The sequence below is a fragment of the Balaenoptera acutorostrata genome, chromosome 16 (genome assembly GCF_949987535.1).
Source record: "Balaenoptera acutorostrata chromosome 16, mBalAcu1.1, whole genome shotgun sequence".
Lineage (NCBI taxonomy): Eukaryota > Metazoa > Chordata > Mammalia > Artiodactyla > Balaenopteridae > Balaenoptera > Balaenoptera acutorostrata.
The window spans coordinates 56172209-56185405 of NC_080079.1; the positions used below are offsets into that span (position 1 = coordinate 56172209).

The 13197-nt window shown below is 47.8% G+C and overlaps 1 protein-coding gene across 2 annotated transcripts; it reads left to right on the forward strand.

Annotated features, from left to right (window-relative positions):
• The first annotated feature begins 1986 nt into the window (after positions 1-1986).
• On the forward strand, positions 1987-6967 carry LOC103013990 (mannose-binding protein A-like). 2 transcript variants are annotated; one of them, XM_007177934.2, is made up of 5 exons: positions 1987-2174; positions 2596-2712; positions 3574-3648; positions 6216-6409; positions 6892-6967. In XM_007177934.2, the coding sequence occupies exons 1-5, from the start codon at positions 1991-1993 to the stop codon at positions 6892-6894; spliced, it is 573 nt and encodes a 190-aa protein (XP_007177996.1). In that variant the 5' UTR covers positions 1987-1990; the 3' UTR covers positions 6895-6967. The 2 variants fall into 2 exon arrangements, with proteins under 2 accessions (XP_007177996.1, XP_007177995.1); XM_007177933.2 differs by lacking the exon at positions 6892-6967 and having other exon boundaries at positions 6216-6629.
• The last annotated feature ends 6230 nt before the right edge of the window (positions 6968-13197 follow it).

Consider the following 13197-nt stretch of genomic DNA (forward strand, 5'->3'; position numbering starts at 1 on the left):
TGATTCTAGAGGATCAGATAGCCGAGCTGTAGAGATAGATGCATGGGAGGGAGCGGTGGGAGGAGTCTGGGGTGTTGCAGTAGAGAGCTGCCCAGTGCTAAGCTGGAGACCCCACCAGCAGCCCTGGAGAACTGCCCAGCATACAGCGGTTCTAAGGATGGTTGTTTATTAATCTGGGGTTGAAGGCCAGTCCAGCACTGTCCCTGGTCACCAGACTAATCGGGGCTGACATTGCTGAGGCATCTGCCAGAGGCCTAGGCTGGAGGACCAACTTCCCTGCCATAGCCTCTGTGCTCTGAGGAGGCCCCTAGTAAGTCATTTCTGAGGACAGAAGAGGAGGCCTCGGCCAAGAGTCTGGCCACTTGGCTTGATCCTGGTGAGTTCCAGGCAGGGGCTGTGGTGGGGTTGTCAGGCCCCCTGAGGGCCTCTGTCTCTCTGACCTGGGGCCTTGTGCCCTTCCTGGATCCAGGTTACCAACTGCAAACTAAAGGTGGTCTTTTCAGCCAAACAGAAGAATGGAAGTGGGGTGTGTATGCCAGCAACATGTTTAGCTCTGGCTTTGGCCTCCCACATAATCAGGGGAAGTTAAGCAAGAGGGAAGGTGGAGAAGATTTGATAAAGAAAATTCCCTTCCGGGACTTCCCTGGCAGTCCAGTGGTTAAGAATCCGTGCTTGCACGGCAGAGGACATGGGTCCCATCCCTGGTCAGAGAACTGGGATCCCACGTGCCACACAGTACAGCCAAAACAAAATAAACAAACAAACAACAAAAAAAACCAAAACAAAAAAGAGAGAGAAAATAAATTTAAAAAATTAAAAATCCTAAAAAAAAAAAGAAAAAAGGAAAGAAAGAAAATTCCCTCCCAACTTGCTACTTCTCACTGAGTCCTGGAGGAAAGGAAGGGTTAAGGGAGCTGACAGGCCAGGGTGGCCAAGGACAGATGCAGTAGTGATGCAGCAAAGGCAGGGACATTGGAATTAGAGGCCAGAGAGGAGCAGAGGGATAGGCCCATGGGGGCTGGGCTGTGAGGCTTCCTGGAAGGGGACCAGCTCGAGCAAAGGCTGGATGGGAATCTGATGGCTGGATGGGGGCACAGAGCCGGAGAGGTGTCTCGGAAGCATGCAGAGAATCCTGCCAGGAGGAGACGTATGAGCTGACCCTGCTGGGCCCAGGGTGAACAGAAATTTTAGGAGCCTGGGTTCTGGCTGGAAAAATGGCCTCTCAGTGGAAAATCTCAAACCAAGGGAAGGAGGTAAATCTAAGTGTCAACTGGCCAGGATCAATGACCAAAGAAGGTTCCATTCTCAGGGTCAGAATAAGTTTCCATACCTCAGGGTACTCTGGGTCCCGAGTCCCAGCAAGTGCCTGTCACAAAGTAGAGACTTTATTAAACAGGATGATTGACAGGCTGTTGGGGAAACAGCTGTGGTTCTGGGGGTGGTTGGGGCCCTGAGGTGTAAAACAGAGATTTTTATGTGACATGAGACAATGGATGTTGTAAAACAGGTCCCGCCAAGCAATGGGTCACATGCTATAGTTTGAGTCTACCTTTAGCGTCCATAGGAAGGAGAAGAAGAGGGAAATTTAGGCTACTTAGGCCCTCAAGAAAGGGAGTTGAGAAGAGAACAGCCACAGGTCATGCAAGAAATGAGCCCTCTTTGCCGGGCCATCAGGAACAGGGCTTGTGTGTCATTTGTAGACCCTTGGGCCCACAGGGCATGAGAGCCCCAGGGAAAGTGGGCCCCCATTATATTACTCTTGCATCTATATTTGTTTTAGCACTGATCTAACTCTAATGCATTTTACTTGTGCTAGTAGTAGTTTTCCTAGTAGCCTGGAAGTAACTCAGGGCCAAGAGTTGTGATATCCCCCTCTGTGTCAGCTGCCCTGAGCACAGGGTCCAACACATCAGAGATGGTAGCAAATGTTGACTAAACCAAATGAGATGGAATTATTTTCTTTGACTTTCTCCACTCTAAGGTAAGGACCATGTTCCTGTTTTTGTCACTTCCTGTCCTCCTTCTGTGTGTGGTGACAGCATCCTGCTCAGAAACAAAAGCCTGTGAGGATGTCCAGAAGACCTGTTCAGTGGTGACCTGTGGCATCCCGGTCACCAACGGCACCCCAGGCAGAGATGGGCGAGATGGACCCAAGGGAGAAAAGGGAGAGCCAGGTATAGGACAGGCCGCTCTGACTTCTTAAATCTTTTACCCCAACGGGAGAGTTTTCTCTCTAAGGGATCTAGCACAGAGACATGAGGAGGCTCAGCTTTCATTATGGTAGGTGATGATTCACTGAGAAAAATTCCTGTAAAAGGGCATTCTCTCCAAAATAAAGATGCTTCTCTGGCTCTCCAGGATCCCTCATTGCCACCCAGGAATTGGTGATGTGTGGTTGTCCTTAGAGAAGGGGTGTCTTTTCTGCTCAGGGAGCTGGCCCTTAGGACAGGCCATCCCCTGAGATGCAGGAGGATCTTTCTTCTTTGGATCACTACTAGCTGAGTGGTGGTTTTTTGGGGTCAATCAAATATTGAGCTTTTGGAGAAAGAGAATGAGCGACAGACACTGGGTCACATTTCCTTCCTCTTCCAACAGGGCAAGGGCTCAGAGGCTTGCAGGGCCCTCCAGGGAAAATGGGGCCTCAAGGAAACATAGGGAAACCTGGGCTTCCAGGACCAAAGGGCCACAAAGGAGATCGTGGAGACAGTTCGGGTAAGGAGCTCACCCCAGCAAGTGATGTGGGCTGAGGGGACCCAGGACCTAGGAACTCCAGGGCCAGGTGGGAGGTGCCCCATCTCCTGCTGCCCTACTGGAAGATGCTCAGCTCTGCTTGCTGACCCAGCACCCTCATTCCTCTCAGCTCCTTGGGGCCCAAGGGGATTCCCACTGGTGCCCGGGTATAGACTTCAGAACCCTGCCCACCTCACCCTCAGCAGACCTCTGTAGGACATGTGCCCTGGCCCTTCTTCAGCTGCAACAGTTCAGTGCGTGGTTCCAGGCTGCAAGGGAGGAAACTGGTCCCCTCTGCTGTTGGATCATGTCTGTTGTCACAAGAATGGCATGAAAAGGGTTGGCCTCATAGGACCCCTGGATAATGGGGAACATCACAGCAACTTAGTTCAGAGTAAAATAAATTCAGTAACAACAAAACCAAAATGATGACCTCTTATATTTGTCCACTGGCCTATCAAAATAATAAACGTATTAAAGAGTTTGCCTAGAATAGGAAATGAAAATATGATTAAGAAAAATTTTCAGAAAGGAGAATAATTAGCTGGGCCTTTTCTTATAAATAATTATAATATTGCAATATTTAAGCAGTATATGAAGAAAAGGATCCAGAGCTATAGTTTATGGTATTATTATTATTTCCAGAGTTATAGTTTACAATAGTTACTAAGTATATCTGAGAAGGCAGGAATACAGTGTTTTTCCTTTTGCTTCTTTTTGTTTTCTTATTTTTCTGGAATAAGAATACTTTTTAGTAAGCTAATTTTTTTTTTTTCCAAAATACTCTGCTCTCCAAATTAGGGTCTTCTTCTAAATAAATATCCTCTCCCTATTGCTTTATAGTTGCCGAGGCTAAGCTGGCTAACTTAGAGGGACAGATAAGGAGCCTGAAATCACAACTGGATCACATCAAAAAGTGTAAGCTTTTTTTCTGTCCCCAATGTGTTCTTGATGTTGAGATGGAGATCTCTGGGAGATTTTTGCCGTTTGGTATTACGTGGAGCTGGGAGGTCTCTTGTGGACCAGTGTTCTGAAGTTGGCTCTCCCACCTCAGAGGCACAGCCCTGATGCCTGGCTGGAGCACCAAGAGCCTTTCGTCCACACGGCTCAGAGTAAAAGGGAGAAAAAATAGAAAGAAAGAAAGAAAGAGGCTATAATATAGTGAAGTAAAATAAAGCTATTGTAAAGCAAAGCTATACAGACAAAATCTCACCCAGCAGCATATACATATACACTCACAAAAAAAAGGAAAAGGGGAAAAATTAATATCTCCTGCTCCCAGAGTCCACCTCCTGAATTTGGGCTGATTCGTTGTCTATTCAGGTATTCAGCAGATGCAGGCACATCCAGTTGTTTGTGGAGCTTTAATCCGCTGCTCCCGAGGCTGCTGGGAGAGATTTCTCCTTCTCTTCCCTGTTCGCACAGCTCCTGGGGTTCAGCTTTGGATTTGGACCCGCCTCTGCGTGTAGGTCGCCTGAGGGCGTCTGTTCCCCGCCCAGACAGGACGGGGTTAAAGGAGCAGCTGCTTCGGGGGCTCTGGCTCACCCAGGCCGCGGGGAGGGAGGGGTACAGAGGAGGCGGGGCGAGCCTGCGGCGGCCGAGGCCGGCGTGACGTTGCACCAGCCCGAGGCGCGCAGTGCGTTCTCCCGGGGATGTTGTCCCCGGATCCCGGGACCCTGGCAGTGGCGGGCTGCACAGGCTACCGGGAGGGGTGGTGTGGCGAGTGACCTGTGCTCACACACAGGCTTTTTGGAGGCGGCAGCAGCAGCCCCAGCGTCTCACGCCCGTCTCTGGGGTCCGCGCTGATAGCCGCGGCTCGCGCCCTTCTCTGGAGTTCGTTTAGGCGGCGCTCTGAATCACCTCTCCTTGCGCGCAGCGAAACAAAGAGGCAAGAAAAAGTCTCTTGCCTCTTCGGCAGCTGCAGACCTTTTCCTGGTCTCCCTCCCGGCTAGCTGTGGTGCGCCAACCCCTTCAGTCTGTGTTCACGCCGCCAGCCCCAGTCCTCTCCCTGCGCTCCGACTGAAGCCGAGCCTCAGCTCCCAGCCCCGCCTGCCCCGGCGGGTGAGCAGACAAGCCTCTCGGGCTGCTGAGTGCTACTCGGCGCCGAGCCTCTGTGCGGGAATCTCTCCGTTTTTTCCTCTGCGCCCCTGTTGCTGTGGGGACCGAGCTGATAGCTGCGGCTCGCGCCAGTCTCTGGAGTTCGTTTAGGCGGCGCTCTGAATCCCCTCTCCTTGCGCACGAGGAAACACAGAGGGAAGAAAAAGTCTCTTGCCTCTTCGGCAGCTGCAGACTTTTTCCCGGACTCCCTCCCGGCTAGCGGTGGCGCACTAACCCCTTCAGGCTGTGTTCACGCCGCCAGCCCCAGTCCTCTCCCTGCGATCCGACCGAAGCCGAGCCTCAGCTCCCAGCCCCGCCCGCCCCGGCGGGTGAGCAGACAAGCCTCTCGGGCTGGTGAGTGCTGGTCGGCTCTGCTCCTCCGTGCGGGAATGTCTCCGCTTTGCCCTCCGCGCCTCTGTGGCTGCGCTCTCCTCCGTGGCTCCAAAGCTTCCCCCCTCTGCCACCCGCAGTCTCTGCCCGCGAAGGGGCTTCCTAGTGCGTGGAAACCTTTCCTCCTTCACAGCTCCCTCCCACTGGTGCAGGTGCCGTCCCTATTCTTTTGTCTCTGTTATTTCTTTTTTTTTTTCTTTTGCCCTACCCAAGTACAGGGGGGAGTTTCTTGCCTTTTTGGAGGTCGGACGTTTTCTGCCAGCGTTCAGTGGGTGTTCTGTAGGAGCAGTTCCACGTGTAGATGTATTTCTACTGTATCTGTGGGAAGGAAGGTGATCTCCACGTCTTACTCTTCCGCCATCTTCTCCCAGCCTCCCCAATGTGTTCTTGACTCTAACTTTTTCTCCAGAGTGCTCTACGTTTTGGGGGGACGGTGGAAAAGAACTTACACTTATGACGACTTATTATATACTAGGTTGGAATTTTCTCATAATGTGGTTTTATTCAATCCTCTTGCCATCCCTATTTGTGGGTATTACACCCATTTTATTTACAGGTGAGAAAAAAATAGGTCCAGGAAGTCTAGATAATTCATTCAACAGCATACAGTTAGGAAGTGGGAAGGAGGATGGTGTGGAGGTCTGCTGACTCTGGAATCTTTGCTCCTTCCTTAGCACCCACGGGCCTCAGATGGCGGTCCACGACTCTTTCTCATCCTGGTGCCCACGTCTGGCAGTGGGGCTCAAGCATGTTTCCCTAGGTCTACCTGTACGGGGACAGTTTTCAACAGATATTTGTCCTAAGGATGGGATATGCCAGGAGAGCCCCGGCTTGCTGCCAGGGACTTGCCTTCCACCTTCTTACTAGGATCTCACCAGGGGTGGTAGAGAATGGGGCTCAACCCCAGACTCCCAAGTTCCCAGAGAAGGGTTTTTTCATCTGCTGTCCTAGGCTGGGCTTGAAGCCAAGTCAACCTCACCTACATTTTGTGATTTCAGTGCAAAGCTTCTCCTTGGGTAAAAAGTCTGGAAAGATGCTCTACGTGACCAATAGTGAAAAGATGCCTTTTTCCAAAGTGAAGGCTCTGTGCGCTGAGCTTGGGGCCACCGTGGCCACCCCCAAGAATGCTGAGGAGAACAAAGCCATCCAGGACATGGCCCCTGACATAGCTTTCCTGGGCATCACAGATGAGGTGACCGAAGGCCAGTTTATGTATGTAACAGGAGGGAGGATGGGCTACAGCAACTGGAAGAAGGGTGAGCCGAACAACCATGGCTCAGGGGAGGATTGTGTCCTCCTCCTGAGAGACGGGCTCTGGAATGACATCTCCTGCTCTTCCTCTTTCTTGGCCATCTGTGAATTCCCAGCCTGAAGAGGCAGATTCCTCCGCCCCCTCCTTGGCTCCCTGCTGAGGTCCCTGCTGCTCTGAAAGAGAATTCAGTGCCAGTTTCCCCGTGTCCAGTGTTGATTCATTCCTTCATGGGGATGGGAGAAAAGCAAGGGGACACATTTGATTGTGGGAGAATGAAGTGAAAAGAGACTGACCGTGGGGCATGAGGGTTTCTGGTCCAGTCCAGTCCATGGCAAAGGACACCTTGTGTCCTGCCAAAGAGCACAGCATTGGGTCAGAGTCAATCTCAGAAAAAGCACCTTCAAACCCTCTCCTTTTTTTAGTGAGGACACTGCAGCCCAGCAGATGCATCAATGGAGGACCACACCTGTGTCCGAGCAGGCAGTGTCTCAGCTTCCAAGAGATCCAATTCCCATTTTTCCAAGTTGCCACTACCTGGTGCCAATGTCTCTTTCCCATGGCTAGCCCGGCCCTGTCTACGACATGAGTGTTGTTTTTAGTTGTTCATGAGCTATACCCTAAAACTGTAACACTTGGCCATGTCCTACACGGGTAACAGTGAATAGTCCTAGGAATCCCCTCACTTGCCCAAGTGGCTGTGGCCTCCCTATAGTCACTAGGGTGATCTTGAGAACAAAGGGCAGCCTTCCCTTCCCGCATACTTTTAGGAGACTGTTTTGATATTGTGGCATATGCCAGTATCGCGGGAGGAAGCAAATGGTCAGGCGGGCTGGGTCCTTCCTTACGGGGCATCATCAGTCTTAATGCCTCCATGTTCAACATCCCCTTTCTTCTGTGACATCCTCATCCCATTATAGGTCAATGGGTCCATTATTCGTAGAGACAAGAGGGAAAATCTCCCTAAAGGTGCATTTCACACACTAGGGGGCAAATTATGCAGCACCATCCAGTGAGCAAATAAAACCTCCCTCTGAGCAGAGTTCTGACACTATCTTGGCCCACAATCAAACTCATGACCGTGGATGTTCTTGAGCAATCTCAGGGTGGATGGAGCTGGGATTATACGGAGCCCAGGCAGCAAACTGGGGGACGAGAGTGAATTCCGGTTCCAGCTGTATGCCAATCACAAAATGAGGTTGAAAATATTTCATGAATGGGCTAAGGGCCATTTTAACTCAATGAAATATCTTTGTTAAATTAGTTTTCCATTTTATTTTTCTTTGTATCCGAACTACCAGAGGGAGCGCCTCGCACTTGGTAAGTGCTTGATGAGTATTTGTTGCATGGGTGCCCCAAAGAATTACCAAATGGACGAGTGGGTGGGATACTGCGAATTGAATATTATAGGGTAGAGTTCTCTCTGAGGTGTGCTTCTTCTGTGAGGCTATCGGGGTAGGTGTGGGATGTGCTGAAGACATTGGGGCTGGCAGGGTGAGGGAGACAGCACCTGTGTGCTCAGCCTCTGGCCCACCTAGACTGTCACATCACTGAATTTTCAACCTCATGAAGCTTTTCTTCAGGCACTGCACTTGGGGGCAGTGAGAAGGGTACTTTTGTGATGTACAGAACAATTCACTATTTGCACTTCAAATCCAGACTTCTTGCCAAAGGAATGGGAAACTGCCTAAAATTTAGAGGCACATATGAAACCTAGGTAACATAGGTTATGGCAAATGGAAAAAGGAAAGACCAGAAAGTTTTTAGAAGGAAAGAAGATACATGTAAGACAACCCAGAACAAGAGAATTATCATAACCAAGCATGAAAATTCCACCTGAATTTTCTCATTGCCAAGACAAAAATGAGAAAATGGACAAGTAACCATTATATAATTCTTTCTATTTTATGTAAGGGGGTGGCGGGGACCATGTCTACCCTGAGATGATTGTCCCCTTTGTTTATACTGTGCATAAAGGTCAGTGTACAAGATGCAGTCATGTGCTTCACAGGAATTGTTTCCCAGCATGTAATGAGTGCCCCCTCAGTCAGGGAAATGCAATAAAAATCTGTGGATGAGCTCAAATTCTTCCATTTCCCTTTCAGTCTTCTCCTTCTAGTTCCTTCCACAGTGTTCCCTTCCCCCTTCATCCCTCAATCACTAGAGCCTCACATTCCTGCTCTGAGAGCTTTCTATGCCACCCAAGACCTGACCCTGCTCCCCTACCCTTAAGCCATCCCCAGGGGACATGAAGCTTTCTCCCCAGCCTCTTGGACATGTAGAGCTGGTTCTTCCCCTGATCGAGCACCTGATCATCTTTTCAGATCTCCTCTCTCTAAATGTATCCCCTGGCCGGCATTCTTCCCTCAGTCTAGGATTGAGGCAACAACCTCCCTATATTCACTTCCCAATTCTTATCAGCAAGCAGTGGGGCCCCAGGCAAATCAGCTCAAGAGAAGGTGGAGTTAACCTAAAAATGGATTCTCATGAGAGTCCAAGGATAGAAACTACAGTTCATCCGGCTTCCCAAGACCTAAAACAAGAGGGAAATTATGGATTCAAGGATACTGTCCAGATCATCTCTTTCACTCTCTCAAGGGCTGAGGGCAGGCTGTTTTCCTTTACTAAGGGACATATGATGATTGACATCTCTTGCACAGGGGACCTAATGAAGCCAGGTGCTCCAAGGACAGACCTCAGGGGCCTCGGGCAGCACATTTCCCTCGGGACTTCAGGACTCTGAGCAACTTCTTGAGCCCCGTTGTTTGTTCTCATGGAATAGGAGTCTTCGCCATGGCATGCTGGCTCCCTGGGCCTCAGTTTCCCTATCTGTAAATTGGTCAGTAATGGCTTCTCCCTTTTAAAGCTGGATGAATCAATGATCACACACAGATGCAGACCTGCAGGGCCCATTTCAGGGGCAAAGCTGCAGGATCCGAGAACTGTCTTCCGTTTTTGTTACCTGCCAATTTTTTCCAAACTCATTGTGCCCTGAACACTTATCACCAATTTCTCAGTTCCATAGAAAGTCAGACTGAGTGAGTTAGAATGGCAAACACACCCTGCTCTTGAGATGGGGACTTTGAGTTTAAATTATGTCTGTAAGTCAGCAGTCTCCCATGAAGGTATAGATACAGCCAATGTGATTGCAATTTGCTTCCTGTACTAGAATGAAAATAACTACCAAAACTCGCAACATACAAGGCCTGGGCTCTGGCCTGGATTCTGGATCCTGGTACGGCAAGGCCTTGTTCCCACAGGACAGTCTTTCTTTGGAGTCTTCCAGCTCTACTGTTCTCACTTTTAGCCATGCCCAAGCCAGAGGACAGGGGCTTGGGGTACCAGCTGAAGGCCTAGCATTCACACTCCTGAAATCCCCTTCCTGCCCAGGACCAGCCTGCCTCCCTTCTCTGGCTGTCAGAGGTGTGCGGGAACCAGGGTTCACAGTTTGCTCATTGCTGTCAAGGTTGTTTGCTCATTATTGTGTAAGTGAACTATGCTTTAGAACCTGCCAGGAATCAGGGATATTTTTTTTTTTTCTTTTCTTTTCTCATTAACGAGGAAGGGATTGAACATTATCATGGAGTGTGGGCTGGAGATGCCGGGAAGTGGACTTTGAAAATTGATGCTGTCCTCCTAACCTGAAGTGGCTGGTGGGGTGCTGGGAAACGAGGAGGATCTCAGGGCGGGGGTCCACCTGGATGGGATGTTCTTAGCCCTGGTGGCAACCTGTGTGGGGAGGAGAACAGTATCTCCAACTATGGACCCGTGGTTTGTCCAAGCAAATACAAGTGTCATGCTCAAAAGCAGTGAAATGCAAGTAACCATTTATTAGCCTAACAAACGCCTTGGGCTGGGCCAGCCGCCGCCGACCCCAAATCCAGCCTGCCCTGTCCTGGCAAGCACAGCGCTTATGCCACCTCATGCAGCTCTCAGAGCAGCGACCCGCAGAATTGCCCGGAATGCTAGCCAAAGTCATAGGCTCTCAGCTCCACTCTGCACCCAGTGAATCAAAATCTCAGAAATCTGTTACCTTCGCGAGGCCCTGAGGTGACCTGGGTTTTTTGTCAGTTTGGGAAACGACTGTCCTAAGAAATATAGTCACCATAGCTGCTTTCTGCCTCCCCCTCACTTTTGCAGGAGGGCCTAGAACCAGGAAGCCAGGCTTCTCCTTTCCTTGTAGACCCTTCATGAGGTGAAGGGCGTCCTGCTTCACTCTGTATATTTTTTCTTCCATTTTTGTTGAGATATAACTGACATATAGCACTGTATAAGTTTAAGGCGTACATATATTTATATTGCATTGGAAGTAGAAGAGTTGAATGAAGGAAATCCTTAATTCCTACTTATAAATCTATTCGTAGGCCTGAAGAAATATTATATTTATATTTATTTGTTTTGGCCTTTATTTTTTGTTGTTTTTAAAATTTGTTTTAAAAAGATGAACACTCAATTCAATTATTTTCAGCACACTTTTTTATGGTTTTTAAATTTTTAATAACAAAAGTAAAGTGTATTTTCCTCTGACTATAGCTTTAACTATAGCTCATAGATTTTGGATACTTATTACTGATTAATTTGAGTTTCTTTAATTACTACTAAGATTGTGCATTTTTTCATGTTTCCATACTATTGGCCATCAGTATTTCTTCTTTTATGAATTCCCTCTTCTCATTCTTACTTATCCCATTTTTTCTACTTAGATATTAATTTTCTTATTGATTTATCTGTTATGTACTTTGCAAATAAATCAGACTTTTAATTTTGATTTTATGTTGTGTTTTACTTTTTGGCAGAGATGTTTTATATATTTTTTTGTGTAGATATATCAATATTTTATTTGGATTTTCTTCTCTGATAGTCTTAGCTCTTTTCCCTTCTAAGACTACATAAATCATTACTTATATTTTCTTCTGATTTTGATTTTTATATATAACTGAAAGAATCTGATTTCGTTTTTCTTCCAAATGCTTAACTTTTTAATTCAGCATTACTAATTGAACAATTCATTATTCTCCTACAATTTGGGTATTCTATTTCTATCTTTTATCATGCATATATAAGATATATATGTATATATATGTATATTTGGACCCGTTTTTGGAGTCTGTGGTTTTTTACATTGTTTTATCTAGTCCTGTGTCAGTAATACACTGTTGTAATTATGTTAGCTTTGTAAAACCCTTTAAAATAAAATGACCACGTCCATTCTCCTTATGTTTTTATTTTATTTATTTATTTATTTATTTATTTATTTATGGCTGTGTTGGGTCTTCGTTTCTGTGCGAGGGCTTTCTCTAGTTGTGGCAAGCGGGGGCCACTTTTCATCGCGGTGCGCGGGCCTCTCACTATTGCGGCCTCTCTTGTTGCAGAGCACAGGCTCCAGACGCGCAGGCTCAGTAATTGTGGCTCACGGGCCCAGCTGCTCCGCGGCATGTGGGATCTTCCCAGACCAGGGCTCGAACCCGTGTCCCCTGCATTGGCAGGCAGATTCTCAACCACTGCACCACTAGGGAAGCCCGCCCCTTATGTTTTTAAATTAATGTTTATGACTGTTCTAGGATGTTTATTCTTTCATCAGAGCTTTGGAATCATTTGATGAAGTCCTCACAGCCTCAATCACTGTTTTTCTGGGGGATTGACTCTTTGGAGAATTCACATCCCTCTCATCCCTCTGGGGACCAGGCATCCCAGGCTTGCTCGAAAGCCACCACTGGTTTTCTTCCCTTTCCTGCCCTGGTCCATCTTTCTGGTCACAGGATGTGTTTGCTTGGCCTGAAGTTGTCATCTGACCTTTTGGCCCTGGCCTGGCCCCAGCCACTTACCCCTGAAATGAATGAAGTATTCAGGGAATTAATAAATGTGCAGAAAGTCTGGCAGTGAGGTCATGGTGCTATTTCCTCATATCAAAGAGCCTGGAAACATCTTGAAGGCACTTTCTTCAGGCCTACGAATAGATTTATAAGTAGGAATTAAGGATTTCATTCATTCAACTCTTCTACTTATTCACTTCATTCATTCTGTCTCCTTACGAAATAAATATGAAAAGTGCCATTTTGCTCAGGCAGGGCCCTCTTGAGTCCTTCTGTGGCTCCAAGTTGTTTCAGCCAGGCAGTCTGAGAGAGACTATACTGCTTAAGTAAATGGAGATCAAATATGTGAATATTCAAAATGTATCCAGTAAGGATGGGCTACACATGCTGCAGTAACAACCCCCAAACCCCAGTCAAAATCCAAGTGGATCTGGGTGATCCCCAAGGGCAGTTGTTTTCCATCCATTTACTCAGGTGTCAAGCATCCTGGATTGTCCAACCTTATAACCACCAACACTTCTGTGCTCACCAGGGCAGCAGAAAATTGGGCATTTCAGAAATGTGCACTTGCCCTCAACTGCTCCCATCCAGAAGGAATACATGTCACAGGGTAATGCCTGCCTCCATAAGGCCTCTCTTATTGAAACAGTGAAAAACAATAAAATCTACCAAAAGATACCAGTTATTAGCTATACAGAGGCCTAAGAGTCACAGGCAATTAGATTGAACAATAATGAGTGTCTTGGTCTCTGAGTATCTTGGTGCCTTCACAAGAAGATGGCTCTCCTCTATTCTCCTGGTTAAAAGGCTCTATAATCCATCCACTCATTCCCAATCTAGCCCTTGAGCACCTTCACTGCCCATTGCTGAAGCACAATTCTACAGCTGATCTCTAATGTTAAGGAAGTGCAGGGCTGT